At 39.5% G+C, this 18,468-nt stretch overlaps 1 protein-coding gene across 2 annotated transcripts; it reads left to right on the top strand.

Annotated features, from left to right (window-relative positions):
- The first annotated feature begins 2,691 nt into the window (after positions 1–2,691).
- Positions 2,692–18,106, top strand: LOC121450055 (zinc finger protein 709-like). 2 transcript variants are annotated; one of them, XM_041654736.1, is made up of 5 exons: positions 2,760–2,788; positions 7,270–7,327; positions 14,453–14,579; positions 14,777–14,837; positions 16,257–18,106. In XM_041654736.1, the coding sequence occupies exons 3-5, from the start codon at positions 14,546–14,548 to the stop codon at positions 17,719–17,721; spliced, it is 1,560 nt and encodes a 519-aa protein (XP_041510670.1). In that variant the 5' UTR covers positions 2,760–2,788; positions 7,270–7,327; positions 14,453–14,545; the 3' UTR covers positions 17,722–18,106. The 2 variants fall into 2 exon arrangements, with proteins under 2 accessions (XP_041510668.1, XP_041510670.1); XM_041654734.1 differs by lacking the exon at positions 7,270–7,327 and having other exon boundaries at positions 2,692–2,788.
- Positions 18,107–18,468: the final 362 nt, after the last annotated feature.

The following is an 18,468-nucleotide window of genomic DNA, read 5'->3' as shown; positions in this document are numbered from 1 at the left end:
AAGAACAAACATAGCCATCATAGCCAGTATCAAAGAGAGTTTCCAGAGAGTTTTACACACCCTGGGTGACTCACTGTGGATATCTGACCTACTTTTGATCGAAGGTTTGTAATTCATAAGTTGGTAATTTGCTATTTTCTCTGAATTCTTCTTTTCTGTAAGGGACAGCCTCTCTCCCTCCAATCTCTGCAGCTAAACCACTTCAGAAATTCTCTTTCCTCGACTTTCACCCTTTCCAGCCACAGACCCTCATCTTACACTTCAGATTCTCTCTTAATGACTTAGACACCAGTGCTCAAGGGAGGAAATTGAACTGATTTCATATAAGATAGCAGAATATTTATCATTGTTCATCCCAAGCAGGTAGTAATACTCCCTGAAGTATAGAAAGCTGCAGTTGATGTGCTGCCAGTGTGTCTTGCTCAGTCCGGTCAAGGAACCAGTGGGCAACATTAGTCAGTCTCTGGTCTGGGACCAAGTGGCTGTGATAAGGACCCAGTGGACAGTGATGTCTGCATGGATGATGAAGGAAGGGACAATGCCTGTGCTGAAAAGAAGTATGAGCAAAAGAACTTACTGCTCTGTGAGCTTCAGTCATGCGCTCAGTGTGTATCTGCTGCTCTGAAAGCTCTGTGAAGCATCAGTCTGCATCATCCACAAGGTACCTTCAAGTCAGAAAGATGACAAGTCATGGAAAGGACCCAAGTGCTTTGTAAATAGACAGGATGAAAAAATAAAGGAGACCCATGAGGAGGCTCTGAGAGTGTAGGAACAGCCCTCCCTCATACTCACTAGAAGTTACTGGCTGAGAAAAAGAGTTTCATTTGCAGCTATTTTTGGCCTCCATAGAGTAAAAAATAATGAACAGAGAGTGCATGGATTTTAATGATATTTGTTACTGTCTATTATGCCAGTTAATACCCGATTCTTGGTTCAGAACCAAGGTAAAGCAAATCCTGTCACCTGGAGGAGAGATTTGCCCAGTCTGACAGAACAGTCCTGTGACACAGAACAAATGTGAGGACAGCACTGGTGTGATTGGTGTCCTTGCATGAACTGGAATGTGGCTCATGACCAGGCTTACTGTGGAAATAGAGAAGCTGGGCCATTTTGCAACAGGATCTAAGTTGCATTACCAGCACATATCTTCCCTTTTGCTGAAAGGCCTTAAGCATGTACCCCTCACCTACACAAAGAGTTACTAAGTCACCTCAGATCAGGAAGGAGACTTTCAGGTCGGAGTAGTTGCTGTACAATACTGTCCTGCAAACTTAGTTTTCAAGATGGTTGTGATACTGTATTCCTGTAATACCAGCACTCAGGACTCAGACAGTGTTGTAAAGTAGGATCATGCTAGAGGCATTTCTTTCTGATATTATTATAACTTAGGTATTATTATAACTTGGGTATCTTAAAACGTTGAGCTAAGAATGCAGCCCAAATGTCTCTGCTTTAAAGTTGTGAGCACATTCAGAAGTGGATTTATTCAATGAGGAAGCTGAGAAATAGGCAGATCTCCCAAGTATCATGTCCAGAAATCCCCTTTGCTCCGCTGTTTAGGGAAAACATTCCCTTGGAAATGGCTCCCATGTTCTCCATGCCCACCACAGGTAAGAGATCTCTCTCAGCTCTTTAGTCTTGGATGTTGCTATAGCTATTCAACTTGACCATATACGGAAACAACTAAAATCCTGACATTAGAATTTAACTCTCAGAGATTTTTGAAAATTAAATCATGTGAAGTAAGAAAATCCACCATCAATCCAGGTTTGTCACGGTGAAAAGATACATTTTTTTTTAAATCAGGGCCCCAACTTCTTCTGGCAACCTAAATATATAAAGGACATTGAAAAAGTAATCTCTCAATCTCTCTCTCTCTCTCTCTTTCTTTCTCTCTCTCTCTCTCTCTCTCTCTCTCTCTCTCTCTCTCTCTCTCCCTACTTGGCCTAGATCTGACTAGCAGTTCTGTCCTTTACTGGCATTAGATGCTATTTCTTAGGAATTCCTGGGAATACCTTTGCACACAGAAACATCTGCTGACTAACAATAGGGCTCCTCACCTTATTTGTCTCTATGTACTCTGGTAACTTGGAGACTATACTCTGCATTAGTATTCATTTTCAAGAGAGTGACTTGGATTTCAGGAAGGAAACTCCTACGGGAATGGAGCCATCATCCAGCCCAGACTAATCACAGTGTTGTGCTCTGGCTCCTACTTTTTTCTCAGTGTATTCTGAAGACCCTGCACCTGCTAGGTAAAAAGTAAGGACAGTTTGCCTAAACTCAGCATGAAGCCACTCTTGTTTGGAGTCCTAAAATCTCTTTTAATTGTTAATATTCCAGGCACATTAATACCTGTGGTACAGAAAAAAACACTCCACTGCACATTTTGCAGTGAGCTGTACAAACTAACCACCAGGAGGAAAGAGGCAAAGTGCTTAAGGAAAGCTGGAAGAGGAAAGTGTCAGCAATTGGAGGCCCCAAGTAAGTACAAATGAAATGCAAATCACTGCAGTTTGGGAAAGGTCTGGGCCTTTCCAGAACCCAGTTTGCTTAGTCCTAGAGTACAATCTAACACTAAGGGAGGTGCTCTTGTCACTCAGACATCAATAGCCAATCAGGATCTCGAGGCAGACCGCCAGTCAGAAGGTGAGCGGGTGGGCTCTTCCAGACTTCCGGTGCAGGCTAGTATCCGTACCTGAGCAAGCGCGTGCGCTGTGGTGTTGTGCTGAGAGCAGTGCTGCAGGGAGCTGTGTGGGGCCAGGGAGAGCTCGGAAGCTGCGACATGGTGAGTGAGGTGCTGCTCTGTTCAGGCGGGGAGGAGTGGATGCCTGAGCCTTGGGAGCCACGTGGTTAGCTTCTGCCCCTTCCCCCAGCGGGCAGAGGCAGGCAGCCAAAAATGGCATTCTATAAAGTCCTTGCATCTCGCTGGCCAGGGTTGTAGCCTCTGAATAACATTCCATCTGGGTCTCCATCTGCTTAGAGCAGTTGGAGCAGGGTGAATGAAAGCGGGTGCAGTTGTGAAATTGAAATTGCTGCTGTTTGGGGAGAAAGGGAAAAGTTTATTTGAAACTGGTGTCAAGAATAAAAAGGTAGATGCACGCATTACAACAAAAGTTGTATTTTATTATGCTAGGGTGCTCATACAAGGTTCACGTTCTAAATTCCCAACTGAAGGACAAAACCTTTCTCCCAAAGTCTGCTATCCTCTGCCATTTTTCTAACCTGAAAGTCAGGTCCTGTCTTCACACAAGTCTCTGATCTGAAAAAGGAAGCATCAGGATCCAGGGGTAGACTCTCCAGCCCTGAGACAGATCAAGGTGACCTCTCACCAGATGACCAGAGCATAGCATTGCTCTTGACCTCTGCTTATATACTGTCCAGTGGGTGTCATGGGGTTCAAGGACTATCTTGTTATCCCAAGTGAATGGGTCTCTGAATTCTGTTTGTCTGGTAAAGCCTTCCATGCAGTGGGGCTCTTGACTAAGCTGTTTTTACATGTCAGAAAGCCAGTTTTTACTATGCTCATTAGAGATGGGTGTTTCCAGAGTTAGATAGGAGCAGAAAAAGAGGGTTGTTAGCTGAAGTGGGCCTTGTAAGCAGGGAGCCTAGAGGCTAACATTGGCCTTGACAAGTTAATAGGCACACAATCACCGTTCTGGCAGAGCCATAGACCCTCTAGCCAGAGAGGAGTTGTGTGATTTGAATTTTTGTTTCAGGTAGGCACTTTCTTCAATCCCCTGAGGAAATGACGGCATTTGTCTAGGTGACTGACCTTGGCAAAAAGAATTTCTTGGGGTACCAGACACAGGGGACTGAGTATTGACACAACCTGGTTATTAATGTCACCATGCTTTGGGTATCTAAAAATCAAGTTGCCATACTCAGAAACGCCTAGTTTCTCTAAGAACTTCTAGAAGCGATTCACATTTAAAATATACTTGTAAAATCCATTTGGAGTTATTTTATGGATGTTATACACATGTCCTGGGTTGGATAAGGCTCCACTATTGTGCTGTGATGTAGAGAAGTGAAACTGAAGATAGAAGGGATTTACCAAAGCTTAGAAGAAAGAAAGTCACACTAAATAGGATCGATTCGTAACAGGTCTGCTTCCAATCTGTGGCAAAGTTAAGTCATATGCTAACCAGGCCTGTTAGAGATTAGGATGTTAAGATGTAAGTATAAATACACCAGGATGTAACTGTATGTTCACTAGGATGAACCAGGCATGTGATTGCAAACTGTAACAAAATAGAAAACTCTGGTTTATTACCAGCCACTAGTTCCATCCTATATCCAAGAGCAAGCCTATGAAAAGCCTCTCAGAAGAGCATTACAGGGTTAGAACACCCATTAAGGTGTTCCTTATACCTCCATTCATGCAAAAAAGCATAGTTGTGCCGATGGGGAACAACACTGTGCATAACAATATTAGAAATGGATGAAGTGGTGTGTTGAGGGCTGGCCTGCTCGGTTGCTGCTTTCCACTATGTAGAGAAGGAACATAACTTCTCAAACTTTGGACCATACCTCCTAGAGCCAATAACAGCCTGAGGCCTAGCCCTTTCAGCTTTGCATAAGTCCCCAAGGTGTAGAGCAAAAAACAGTTCCTGCTTTTAAACCAGGAATGTGCTTAGGAGATCTGATAAAGGTCTTTAGCCAGGGCCTTAGGAGAGAGGCTGCTTCAGATCCTCCGAATCTTAACTCTCCCTAGCACATGAGTCTGATTATGAATTCCATGACTGCTGTGGACTTGATCAGAATACATTTGAGACACCCTAGGTATCCCTTATGCCACCTTGTTTGCTCTAGCTCTTCCTGAAGGAATTCCATTGTGTTAGAGTTCCTGTTGCTTCATGGAAGCTTCCCATTTCCTAAGGTTTCTGCTCTGGAAGTAGTTGACAAATGCTGTTCTTTTTAAGAAGCTTCCTTGGCCTAAGATTGATTGTGCAAGACCTCCTACCCCAGATTTTATCTTTTCTATCATCCCGTCTTCCTGGCATCTCCCCATCAGGACACAGTCATTGAAGAAAGGCCTGCTGTTTCAGCTAACTGGAGGACTTAAGAAATCCTTCTGGGAATATCTTTGCTGTGTAAATCTAACATCTGCCTGAGTGGCAGCCTCCTTACAGTTCCTGTCCCTGTTTAACATGCTCCAAATATCACTTGGGACCTGAACCTAAAGGAGCTTTAAGGAGGACAGCATAGGTGAAGCGCACAATCTGATCCAGGCTGGCTCCTTGTTGAGCAGTAGTCAGAAGGCCATGCACAGTATTATTACAGAGATTCTACATTATTATCTCTGAAGTATGCGCAGTGTTTTCTTCCTGTAAGCACATGTTAATCTAGCACAGTTGCAACTCGAGCCTTGTAGAAAGATATTTCTGAGACAAGCTCTGTTACATTGACTTATGTGATCTTGAACCCAGTCTGTTGCTCCTCAAGGACCAACCTTGCTGTCTGCGCATTTAAATTTCTCAATTCTTCAAGAAAAAGGCTGTCCTCTTATATTTGTAAAATTACCAATTTGAATCATGTAGTGGAGTGTCCCTTGAAGAAATAGGAAAAGGGCTTTCATGTGGAGCATGGTTTCTGCCTTCAGAGCAGAATAGAAGGAATCATTTGTTGTGTGGACTACAGGAGGCGACAGGTTAGGTAATTGCGAGAGCACAGAGTGAAGGTTAAGGCAGTCCACTACGGACTCACCATTGTGAAGAAGGATCTCATTGGGTCAGACTGAATGATCTTCTGTGTAATTTTTCAACATTTGTTAATTCGTGCCCTGTGAATGAAAGCAGACCAGATTGAGGGGTGTACAATTTGATGAGAGTAGCTTGAGCTAATGAATATAGTTTCCAGTTATACATCTCTCTGATGGGGGGTATGAGCAATTCAGGTTGAAACAGTTAACCAGGCTGAGAGGTTTGAGACACAAGTCGCCCATTGGCTATTCCTATGTGTTAGGAAACAGATCACAGCAGCCAACATTGCAAATAGCAGCAAGGTCAATCAGAAGGTCCAGTACCTATAGGTTACTCACATGGGGAAGCTCACCTCCCTCCTGCCCTGAACATATTCTCCTGTCACTGGTATTTTCTTCTTCCTGAGTTCTTCATTTTTATAAGTGGCAGAAACTCCTACTTCCTACTCTGCAACCAAACCTCCACAGAGGTTATCCTACCTCAGTTTTTCTCATCTCTAGCTGAAACTTTCTCATAACATACTACAGACCCAGTCTCAATGACCCCAGACTAATGGTCAGGGTGGCCAAGCCACAGTTTTTTATTTACGGTGCTAACACAGCCAAACTGCTGATAATAACTATCTTTTCAGGGTTAGTGTGAGGATCATACAGTCCAGTGACATAGAAACATTGAAGTCTATATTATAATTTCTGAGAATGAGAAAGAGAGGTGGAAAGTGTATTGTCTTGTAGGCATATTCCAAAATTTTGGTACACTTAAAGTTAGATTAACAGCATTATTCCTCATTTAATGTCCATAAGCCTGTAGTGGCCTGAATTAGAATGTAGTCACTTGATTGAAAATCCTTACAGGTATATGAAGCACTTTATTTCTTATCTCACTGGTGGGTTACTATAGGGTGCTTATTGATATTTTAGTGTTAGGAGCCATTTTCGACGATGTTCCTCAGTAGGGATCTGATTTTTTTGTGTCTGTAGCCTCACCCCATAGCCTTTTCTTAGTGTCTACTTTCTTGTGGTCAACATTTATCACAATCCTTTTTTCTTGTGTTCTTATGTGTACACCACCATTATAGACGATATCTGTGAATTACCAAAGATACCCCCGGAACAATTACTTTTTATTCGTAAGTCATTTTGCTAGCTTGATTTTTTTTTTAATCATTTTTTTATTCTTAAAGTACATACTTTTTTTGATCACAAGGATTCTTTTGTAGTCTTGTCTTTGTGTTTTTTGAGGCAGTGTTTCCTTGCACAGCCTATACTGTCCTTGAAATCAATTTGTAGACCAGGCTGGATGTGAACTCACTGAGATCCACTTGCCTCTTTAAAAGTATCTCTGTAGTCTAGGCTGTCCTGGAACCCAAAGGTCTAACTGCCTCTGCCTCCACAGGGCTGGGATTAAAGGTATGCTCCAGCACACCTTGCTTTTTCATTTTTAAATTATTGGCAGATTGGCCTAGAATGTATGGTTTTGTATATGTGAAGCACATACTGTTCTGCTGTGCTTTACCAATATCTTGACCTTGAACATTCTCAGAGTGTGTAATTCTTTATTCCAGCGTGTCTTACATAAATGACCTTAAGACTGTAGGAGCCTCCAGAGTCTTGGGATGACAGGTGTGTGACAGTCTTACCACCATTCGTGAATTTTTTTTTTAAATTATTTATTTACTTATTATGTATACAATATTCTGTCTGTGTGTATTCCTGCAGGCCAGAAGAGGGCACCAGACCCCATTACAGATGGTTGTGAGCCACCATGTGGTTGCTGGGAATTGAACTCAGGACCTTTGGAAGAGCAGGCAATGCTCTTAACCACTGAGCCATCTCTCCAGCCCCCATTCGTGAATTTTTAATTTTGTTTTAGTAAATATGAATCAATGCCTGCATGCACAGATATACATGACACTGCTGACTGATACAACAATCAGAAGATGTCCGCAGAATCCCTAGACTTGGAATTATGAATACTTGGGAACACCCATGTAAGCACTGGCTATTGAAACTCCCTCTTCTGAAAGACCAACAAGCACTCTTAGCTGCTGACCCCATCTCTCCTGTACTGTGCTATTTTTTCATGTTCAATGTTTGCATTGCTTACATTGGAAACTGTAACTGTTTAAGCATGTACGCAGTTTTAGCTAGATCTTATTATTCTTACAGTTTATTTCTTTTAGATTAGCCTTTTTTTATAAAAAGAGATTTTAAAAAAATACCAATCCAAGTTCCCACTCCCTTCCTGCCTCTCATTCCCTCCACGCACTCACCCACCCCACCCCCATCCAATCCTAAGAGAGGATAAGGTACCCTGCACTGCGGAGGGTTCAAGGCCCTCCCTACTTTATCAGGCAGACCAAGGTATACATCCAAAGAGAATAGGTTCCCAAAAAGCCATTACAGGTAGTAGGGATAAATCCTGGTGCCACTGCGAGTGGCCCCTCTGTCTACCCCAGTCATGCAGCTGTCAATGCATTCAAGTGTACTTCCCACTTTGTTTTCTATAAGGTTCAGTGTGGCTGGCTTTACGTTAAAGTCTTTGATTCATTTGGACTTGAGTTTTGTGCATGGTGATAGATATGGGTCTATTTTTATCCTTCTACATGTTGATATCCTGTTATGCAAGCACTACTCGTTAAATATGCTTTTTCCCCCCTTTTGATATTTTTTGCTTATTTGTCAAAAATCAGGTATTTGAAGGTTTATGGATTAGTATCCGGGTCTTCTATTCAGTTCCATTGGTCCTCCTGTCTGTTCTTATGCTAATACCAGGCTGTTTTCAGTACTATAGCTCTGTAGTAGAGTTTGAAGTCAGGGATTGTGATGCTCCAGAAGTCCTTTTACTGTACAGGATTATTTTGGCTATACTTTTTTTTTTGTTTTTCCATATGAAGTTAAGTACCATTCTTTCAAGGTCTGTGAAGAATTTCTCTGGGATTTTGCTGGGCATTGCATTGAATCTGTAGATTGCTTTGGGTAAGATTGCCATTTTTACTATGTTAATTCTGCCTACCCAAAAGCTTGGTAAATCATTCCAGTTTCTGTTATCTTCTTCAATTTCTTGCTTTAAAGATTTAAAGTTCTTGTCCTATAAGTCTTCCACTTGTTTGTTTAGAGTTACTCCGAGATATTTTATAGTATTTGTGGCTATTGCGAAGGGTGTTGTTTCTCTGATTTCTTTCCCAGACCTTTTATCATCTGTGTACAAGAGAGTACTGATTTTTTGTTTTTGAGTCAATCTTTCATCCTGCTACATTACTGAAAGTGTTTTTGAGCCGTAGAAGTTCCTTGGTAGAATTTTTGTGATTGCTTATATAAACTATCATATCAGCAAACAGTGAGAGTTTGACTTCTTTTCCGATTTGTATCCCCTTGATCTCCTTTTGGCATCTTATTGCTTTAGTTTGGACCTCAAGAACTATATTGAATAGATGTAGAGAGAGTGGACAACCTTGTCTTCTTCCTGATTTCAGTGGGATCACTGTGAGTTTCTCTCCATTTAGTTTTATGTTGGCTGTTGGCTTGCTGTATATTGCCTTTATTATGTTTAGGTATGTTCCTTGTATCCCTGCTCTCTCCAAGACCTTTATCATTAAGGGATGTCGTATTTTGTCAAAAGATTCTTTAGCATCGAATGAGATGATTACATGGATTTATATTTCAGTTTGTTTCTATGTTAGATTATGTTGACATATTTTCATATGTTGAACCGTCCCTAAATCTCTGGGATGAAGCCAACTTGATCATGGTGATTTTGTTGATTTCAGTTCTCAATTTGATTATTTCCTGCCATCTTGTTCTCTTAGGTGAGTTTGCTTCTTTTTGTTCTAAAGTTTCTACATGTTCTGTTAATTCACTAGTTTTGGATTTTTACAGCTTCTTTATGTAAGCATTTAGTGCTGTGAACTTTACTCTTAACACTGCTTTCAATGTGTCCCATGAATTTGGTTATATTGTATGGTTATTTTCATTGAATTTTAGGAAATTTCTTTCTCAATCCATTGAACATTGTTTAATTTCCATGTGTTTGTGCATTTTCTGGTATTAGGATTGCTGTTGACTTCTAGTTTTAAACCATGGTTATTTGATAAATTAGATTGAGTTATTCCAATTTTTTGTATTTGTTGAGATTTGTTTTGTTACCGAGTATGTGGTCAATGTTTGAGAAGGTTCCATGAGGTGCTGAGAAGAAGGTATATTCTTTGTTGTTTGGATGGAATAGTCTATAGATGTCTGCTAAGTCCATTTGGGTTATAACATCTGTTAGTTCTCTTATTTCCCTGTTCATTTTTTGTCTGACTGACCTGTCTAGTGGTGAGAGTGGACTGTTAAAATCTCCCACTGTTAGCGTGTGAGATTTAATGTATGATTTAAGCTTTAGAAGTGTTTCTTTTACATATGAGGGTACCTTTGTATTTGGGGCATAGATGTTAAATATTGAGATTTCCTCTTTGCAGATTTTTCCTGTGACTAATATAAAATTACTTTCTTTGTCTTTTTGACTGATTTTAGCTTGAAGTCTATTTTGTTAGATATTAGGATAGCTACACCCACTTGTTTCTTAGGTCCATTTGATTGATACATTTTTTCCCAACCCTTTATTCTGAGACAATGTCTGTCTTTGAGGTTGAGATGTGCTTCCTGTATGCAGAAGAAGGATAGATTCTGTTTTGATATCCAATCTGTTAGCCTGTGCCCTTTTATAGGTGAGTTGAGTCCATTTACAATAAGGGGTATTAACAGTGGTTGCTATCTTCTGTTAATTTAGTTTTCATTGTTGGTGATGTTAATTTGTGCATTTTTCCCTTCTTTGGGATTTGCTGCTATGAGACCATCAATTGTCTCTGTTTTTGTTGCTGTAGCCAACTTCCTTGGGTTGGAGTTTTCCTTCTAGTATTTTGTGTAGGGTTGGGTTTTTGGCTGGGTATTGATGAAATCTAGATTTGTCATGGAATATCTTGTTTTGTCTTTCTATGGTGATTGAAAGTTTTGCTGGGTATAGTAGTCTGGGCTGGTCTCTTAATGTTTGCATATCGCTTGACCACCACCTTCTGGCTTTCATTGTCTCCTATTAGAAATCAGGTTTAATTCTGATAGGTCTACCTCCATATGTTACTGGCCTTTTTCTTTTGCAGCTCTTAATATTCTTTCTTTACTCTGTATGTTTAGTGTTTTGATTATTATGTGGTGAGTGGATTTTTTTTATCCAGTTTATTTGGTGTTATGTAAGCTTCCAAACATTCTCTTGAAATTATTTTTTGGTCGTTTTCTTTTGTTTCATCTATATTTGGTTGTTCAGGTCTTGCTGTTGTAGCGTCTTTAAGTTTTACTGGTGTTGTGTTGCTCTTTGTGGCGTTGTATGTGTTCTTACCTTCTTATCCTTTCCTCTAATAGATGTGGTTGGAGCTATCTGAGATTCTGTTGATTAATATTCTAGGTGCCAGTGTATCCAAAGCCCAGATGGTTGTTCCTTGTGATACAGTCAGTGCCACAGTTCTAGTTACCCCATTGGTTACTCTATGTTCCTGGAGATAGCTCAGTGCTCCTGTGCTCTGCTGCTCCCTTGGAGTTTGCTGTCTCAGGCTTACTTTGGTTTAGGTTCCTGGATTTGACCTGTTTCTGTAAATCTTGCTCTGTTTCCACTCTTGCAGAGAGGTCCCTGGCTTGGAGTTGGTCCTGCAAAGGTCTCTTGCTCTGGTCTACTGCCTCAGATTTTCCAGGCTCTGGTGTACCCATAACTGCAGAGGGCTTGGCTCAGGTATACTCCCTGGAGGTCCCAGACTCATGCTCAGACCTGCAGAGGTTCCAGGTTTCTGCCTGTTCCCTTTGATGTCCCAGATCAATGCCTGGACCCACAGAGGTCCTGGCTCAGTCCTACTCCCTCTGAGGTCCCAGATTCGTGCCTGGCATTGCAGAGATCTCTGGTTTTTGCCTACTCCCTCGGATGTCACAGATTCACACCCAGACTGGCAGAGGTCCTGGCTCAGGCCTAGCTCCTGGGAGGTCCTAGACTCACACCCAGACCCACAGGGGTCCTTGCTTAGGTCTATTCCCTGGAAAATTCTAGATTCAAGTCTGGACCCTCAGCAGTCTCTGGCTCTGGCTCACTCGCTCAGTGTACCTGTTCCAGTGGAGATCACTGTCTCTGGCAACTCTATAACTTATATTCGGCATAATCTTATCTCTGTTAGCTACGTAGCTTAGTACCTTTTTCAGCTAGTCAGTGACATCTTGCGCCCTCTGCGTTTGGGTGGCAACTGCAGACTGAATTCTTGCTCTTTCCAGGATTCTCCTCGTTCTTGTTGCCCCACCTCTACTTTCTACATTTGCCATGCCTCTACTTCCTGCCTGGTTACTGGCAAATCAGCATTTTACTAAATACATACAAGAAACAAGTCTTCACAGGTTAAACCATTGTCCCACAGCACGTTGTACCTTCATTTTCATGGAATTCAAGAAAGTCTTTAATTTCTTTCTTGACCCAGGGTTGTTCAGTAATTCACTGTTCAATTTCCATGAGAGTAGTCTTATTGTGAAATTCTAAGTTTAAACCGTATGATGAAATACAAGGGATTACTCCTTTTTTTTTTTTTTTTGTATCTGTGGAGGTTTGCTTTGTTACCAAGTATGTGATCAATTTTAGAGAAGGTTCCATGAGGTGCTGAGAAGAAGGTATATTCTTCTGTGTTTGGGTGGAATGTTCTATAGATGTCTGTTAAGTCTATTTGATTCATAACATCTATTAGTTCTCTTATTTCTCTGTTAAGTTTCTGTCTGGTTGACCAGTCCATTGGCAAAAGAGGAGTGTTAAAGTCTCCTACTCTTAGTGTGTGGGGTTTGATGTGCAATTTAAGTTTGAATAATCTTTCTTTTACAAATGTGGATGCTCTTGTATTAGGGGTATAGATGTTCAGGGTTGAGACTTCATCGTGGTGGATTGTTCCTGTTATGAGTTAAAGTGTCCTTTTCCATCTGTCCTGATTGATTTTAGTTTGAAATCTATTTAGTTAGATATTAGCATAGCTACACCTGCTTGTTCCATAGGTCCATTTGATTGTAAAACCTTTTCCCAACCCTGAGTTAGTCTCTGTCTTTAAGGTTGAGATGTGTTCTTGTATACAGCAGAGGGCAGGATCCTTTTCAATGTTTCTTTGACCAATTAGTCTATTTCCTCTATAATATCTTCAGCACCTGAGATTCTTTCTTCTATCTGTTGTATTCCGTTGGTTATACTTGTCTCTGTAGTTCCTGTTTACCCAGATTTTCCATATCCAGAATTCCCTTGGTTTGTGTTGTTTTTATTACCTCTCTTTCAGTCTTGAAATGTTTGCTTTACCTGTTTGTTTTTTCTTTCTTCGTTTCTTTCTTTCTTTTTTTTGGTTTCTTTGAGGGATTTATTATTTGTTTTCAATTTTTTGTTTGTTTTTCCCTCCATTTCTTTAAGGGAGTTTTTCATTTCCCCTTTAAAGGTCTCCATCTTTTTCATAAAGTTATGTTTAAAGTCATTTTCTTCTGTTTTTTCTAAGTCAGGATGATCAAGTCTTCCTGCTGTGTGACCACTGGGTTCTGGTGTTACCATGTTGCTTTTTAGGTTGTTGGAGGAATTCTTGTATTGGCGCTTATCCATCTCTTCCTTCAAATGAGGCTGGCAGTGTCTTTGCACCTTTGTTCAATCCTTGCAGTGACTGAGTATTTGGGAGTTTTTCTTGGTCTGCTCTGTACTGTCAATATCTGTCTCAGAAAGCCTCTGAGGTCTCTATAAGCCTGCTCTCTTAGTCTTCTCTTCTGGTTTGCTTACTTGGTCTTCTTTCTTGTTCCCCTCAGTGTTGTAGCATGCTCTTGGTCCCCTTACTATTGCAGCAAGCTCTCAGCTCTTAGGCATGGTGTGACTAGTAGCTTGGAGTGCCCAGTGGATGAGGCTGGATTTTGGGGGAGCCTTCCCACAAGAAATTCTCTGCTGACTGGCTAGAAAAGCGAAGGGAATTGCAGGAAGGGCCTGGGGTTTTGGCCCACTGTCGAGGTCCTAGAGAGTCTCCCATTGTGTGCTGTTCACTCACCTCTTAAGTCTTCTCAGTATTGGAGCAAGCTGTGTTTCAGAGTTCCACCAATATTGCAGGTGAATAGGTGGGTTTGGGGCAGAAACTTTAGAGAGACTTGAGTTTTGTCTATTTCATTTCTATGTTCATTTATTTTATTTTTGTTATAGACATGCTCTTACTATGTAACTTTGACTTTCATGAAATTAATTGCAGTCTTAATGACTCACCTGCCTCTGTCTCCTGTGCTGGAATTAAAGGCTTGAGCCAATACACTCTGCTTACCCATTCTTTTTTTTTTTTTTGTAGTTAGCAATTATTAATACAATTATCTCATAGAAACTAATTCTGTTGATCTCTTTGCTTCTTTTCTCCTTTTAGCACACACACACAACACTTTCTCTCTCTCTGTCTCTCTGTCTCTCTCTCTCTCTCTCTCTCTCTCTCTCTCTCCATGCCTATCTGTGTGTTGATATTTTTCTTGCAAATATAAATATTGTTCAGTGGGCTCAGAAATGGCAGGGGTAAACCTTATTTTTAGATTCCTTCTAATTGACTCAGTGATTAGATTAAAACTTCTGTTTCATGTAATCACTCAGATTTATGTGGAAATCACTCAGATTTATGTGAGTATGATGTCAATGAAGAATACAAATCCAATGCTGTCATTACTAGAATTTCTGTAACACACACTTATGGAATATTTTAGGATGCAGTGACCTATGAGGATGTGCATGTGAACTTCACTAGGGAAGAGTGGACTTTGCTTGCTCCTTCCCAGAAGAGTCTCTACAAAGATGTGATGGTAGAAACCTACAGAAATCTCACGGCTATAGGTAATACTGAGTATTTTTTCAATTTTTAAGATAAATGGACAATTTTTTCTGGTTTTTTGATGCTGCGCAGTGATCTTGATCATGAAAGAGGAAGAATGTAAATAAGTCAGGCATTGTTCTAAGGTTTGCCAAGGATTGTATTATATTTTGCGTGTATTCCAATAGTATATCATAAAATTTCTGTTGGTCTATTTTAGGCTACAAATGGGAAGATGAGAATATGGAAGAATATTATCAGCATTTTAGAAGAAATGGATGGTAATTTTCATGGGAAAATTGATATAAAAATATGTATCTGACTTCATGTTGATGTGTTATTCAGTTTTAATGAAAAACAAGGAGGGAAATAAGCATAGTCTTTTTAAAAGATTTATTATTTATTTATTATGTATACAACATTCTGCCTCCATGTATGCCCTCACGCCAGAAGAGGGCGCCAGATCTCATTACAGATGGTTGTGAGCCACCATGTGGTTGCTGGGAATTGAACTCAGGACCTCTGGGAGAGCAGACAGTGCTCTTAACCACTGAGCCACCTCTCCAGCCCCAATAAGCATAGTTTTGTTTATAAATTATTATTAAATTTTCATAACACTATTTACTTTAATGTCAGGTAGCTTATCCATGCTTTCAAAGAAGTATTCTAAGTAACAAGTAATGGAAGCAATGGATTAACAGATATAATTATTTATTATGTCATTTGAATGCTATGTCATAAAACTGTCCACTCGTTCGGTTTTATATCATGCAGGTGTTAAAAAATGATTGGATATTGATCAGGTCATCACTGTATATACAAAAAATTCCAAGAAGGAAGTAGTCTATCAAAAGCTACTGTTATATAGCTACTCATGTAGTGACTTACAAAAATATTGAGAATTCAGAATATGAGAGTCAAGAGGGTTGTTGTCTGCTGGAAGTTTAATCTCTATAGTTCATCTCAATGAGGAGCAAAACTAATGTTTATAAATGAAATGTATTTCATTTATATTTCATTTGTTGTTTACTTATAGGCATATCATATGCCAGTCTGGATACAAGCCTCGTGATCCTTAGGGATATGGACGGCAGTAAAGTATCTATATCTCCCAATCATTTAGAAGTTCTGTAATCCCCTCTATGAGCAGCCTTATTGAATGTGATAATTTGGTTTCCTGACTTCTTTTGGGATTCATCAAAGACCATACACTAGTGTAAATCCATATGAGCACAAGAAATGTGGAAACGGCTGTGTTTGTCTTGATTCACACTGCAAATGTATCGTGACTCCTACTATAGGATTACATTATTAATGCAGTCAGGGTAGTAAAGGTGTGAATTCTTACAGTTTACTTCAAGGATGTAAAGAAACTCACCTGGGAGAGGGACACAATAATAAATGTGAATAATGTACTAAATGCCTGAACTACCACAGGTATCTTAGCACACAGAAAACAGCCCATATTAAAGTTGAACCCAGTGAATCAAAAAATTTAATAATTTAATAAAATTTAATAATACCCATAGTTCTGATTCCTGTTTACACTTGCAGTAAAGAACTTACATGGAAGGTAAGCCCTGTGGTAAATCTCCAGCATATGAAACTTATTGATTATATGGTAGACTTCAAAAGAAAAAAACGATGCATCAGTGTAATGATTGTAGTAAGGAATTTACTCATGCCAGCTTTCTTCACAGGCACAAAAGAAGTCATCCTGTAGAGAATCACTATGAATGCAAGCAGTGTGGTAAAACCTTTTCATGTCACCATGAGGATTATTATAATCTTCCGTTTCAAGACTCAAGTCATACGGGACAGACATCCTATGAAGGTATTCAATGTGGCAAAGACTTTGCACATCGCAGTTATCACCAAATACCTGAAAGAACAAAAAGTGGAGAGAATCACAATGAATATAAGCAGTGTGGTAAAACTTTTAGACATAACAATCATCTTCAAAAGTATGAAAGCACTCATACTGTAGAGAGACGCTTCAAATGTAAACAATGTAGCAAATCCTTTACACTTAATTTTAATCTGAAAATGCACGAAAGAATTCATACTGTTGAGAAACCCTATGAATGTGAGCAATGTGGTAAAGCCTTTATACATGTCAGTCATCTGAAACTACATGAACGAAATCATACTGGCGATAAACCCTACGAATGTAAGCAATGTGGTAAAGCCTTTACATGTAACAGTCGTCTAAAAATACATGAAAGAATTCATACTAGAGGGAAACCCTTTGAATGTAAGCAATGTGGTAAAGCATTTACATGTAACAGTCATCTGAAAATACATGAAGTAATTCATACTAGAGTGAAACCCTATGAATGTGAGCAATGTGGTAAAGCCTTTAGAAATAGAAGCTACCTAAAAATACATGAACGAAATCACACTGGAGAGAAACCCTATGAATGTAAGCAATGTGGTAAAGCCTTTACATGTAGCAGTTATCTCAAAACACATGAAAGAATTCATACTGGAGAGAGACCCTATGAATGTAAGCAATGTGGTAAAGCATTTACATGTAATGGTAATCTGAAAATACACGAAAAAACTCATACTGGAGGGAAACCCTATGAATGTAAGCAATGTGGTAAAGCCTTTGTATGTAACAGGTTTCTGAAAATACATGAACGAAATCATACTGGAGAGAAACCCTATGAATGTAAGCAATGTGGTAAAGCCTTTGTATGTATCAATTATCTGAAAATACATGAAAGAAATCATACTGGGGAGAAACTCTATGAATGTAAGCAATGTTATAAAACCTTTTTTTGTAATAGCCATCTGAAAAGACATGAAAGAATACATATAGGGGAGAAACCGTATGAATGTAAGCATTGTGGTAAAGCATTTACATGTAATGGTATTCTGAAAGTACATGAAAGAATTCATACTGGGGAGAAACCCTATGAATGTAAGCTATGTGATAAAGCCTTTTCATGTACCAGTCATCTGAAGAGACATGAAAGAATCCATACTGGAGAGAAACCCTATGAATGTAAGCAATGTAATAAAGCCTTTTCATGTAAAAGTCATCTGAAAAGACATGAAAGAATTCATACTGGAGAGAACCATTATAAATGCAAACAATGTGATAAAATCTTTAAATGCAGTAGTTACCTGAAAAAACATGAAAGAAAGCATACTGCATAGAATCCCTATTAATGTTAGCAATGTGGTAAAACCTTTATAAATAGCAGTCATCTGAAATTTCATGAAAGAAATCCTACTGGGGAGAAACCCTATGAATCTAAGTGATGTGGTAAAAAAACCTTTTTATGTTTCCATAATCTGAAAAGATATGAAAGAGCTCATCCTGGAGAGAAACCCTATGAATGTAAGCAATGTTGGAAAGCCTTTTTAAGTAACAGTCATCTGAAAAGACGTGAAATAATTCATACTGGAAAGACATACTATTGTTGTAGGGTGTTCGAAGGTGTGTGGATTAATATCTGGGCCTTTTATTGGGTTCCATTGGTCCTCCTGTTTGTTGGTCTGCCAATACCAGGCTGTTTTCAGTACTCTAGCTCTGTAGTAAAGTTTGAGGTCAGGGATTGTGATGCCTCCAGAAATTCTTCTATTGTACAGGATTGTTTTGGCTATACTGGTTTTTTGCTTTTCCATATGAAGTTGAGTACTGTTCTTTCAAGGTCTGTGAAGAATTTTTCTGGGATTTTGAGAGCATTGCATTGAATCTGTATATTGCTTTTGGTAAGATCGCCATTTTTACTATGTTAATTCTGCCTACCCAAGAGCTTGGGAGATCTTTCACTTTCTGGTGTCTTCTTCAATTTCTTTCTTCAAAGATTTAAAGTTCTTGTTATAGAAGTCTTCCACTTGTTTGTTTAAGACTTTCTCCGAGATATTTTATGTTATTTATAGCTATTGTGAAGGAAAATC

The sequence above is a fragment of the Microtus oregoni genome, unplaced genomic scaffold (genome assembly GCF_018167655.1).
Source record: "Microtus oregoni isolate MIOR12 unplaced genomic scaffold, Mior012 000006F_ref0000085, whole genome shotgun sequence".
Classification (NCBI taxonomy): Eukaryota; Metazoa; Chordata; class Mammalia; order Rodentia; family Cricetidae; genus Microtus; species Microtus oregoni.
The sequence above is the reverse complement of the archived record's forward strand: the minus strand, read 5'-3'. Positions and strand labels throughout refer to the sequence as shown.

Coding starts and splice junctions, on each gene's coding strand:
- LOC121450055 (XM_041654734.1), top strand. Junction 14,580..14,776: donor CAGAAATCTCACGGCTATAG/GTAATACTGAGT, acceptor GGTCTATTTTAG/GCTACAAATGGGAAGATGAG. Junction 14,838..16,256: donor CATTTTAGAAGAAATGGATG/GTAATTTTCATG, acceptor CTTTCTTCACAG/GCACAAAAGAAGTCATCCTG.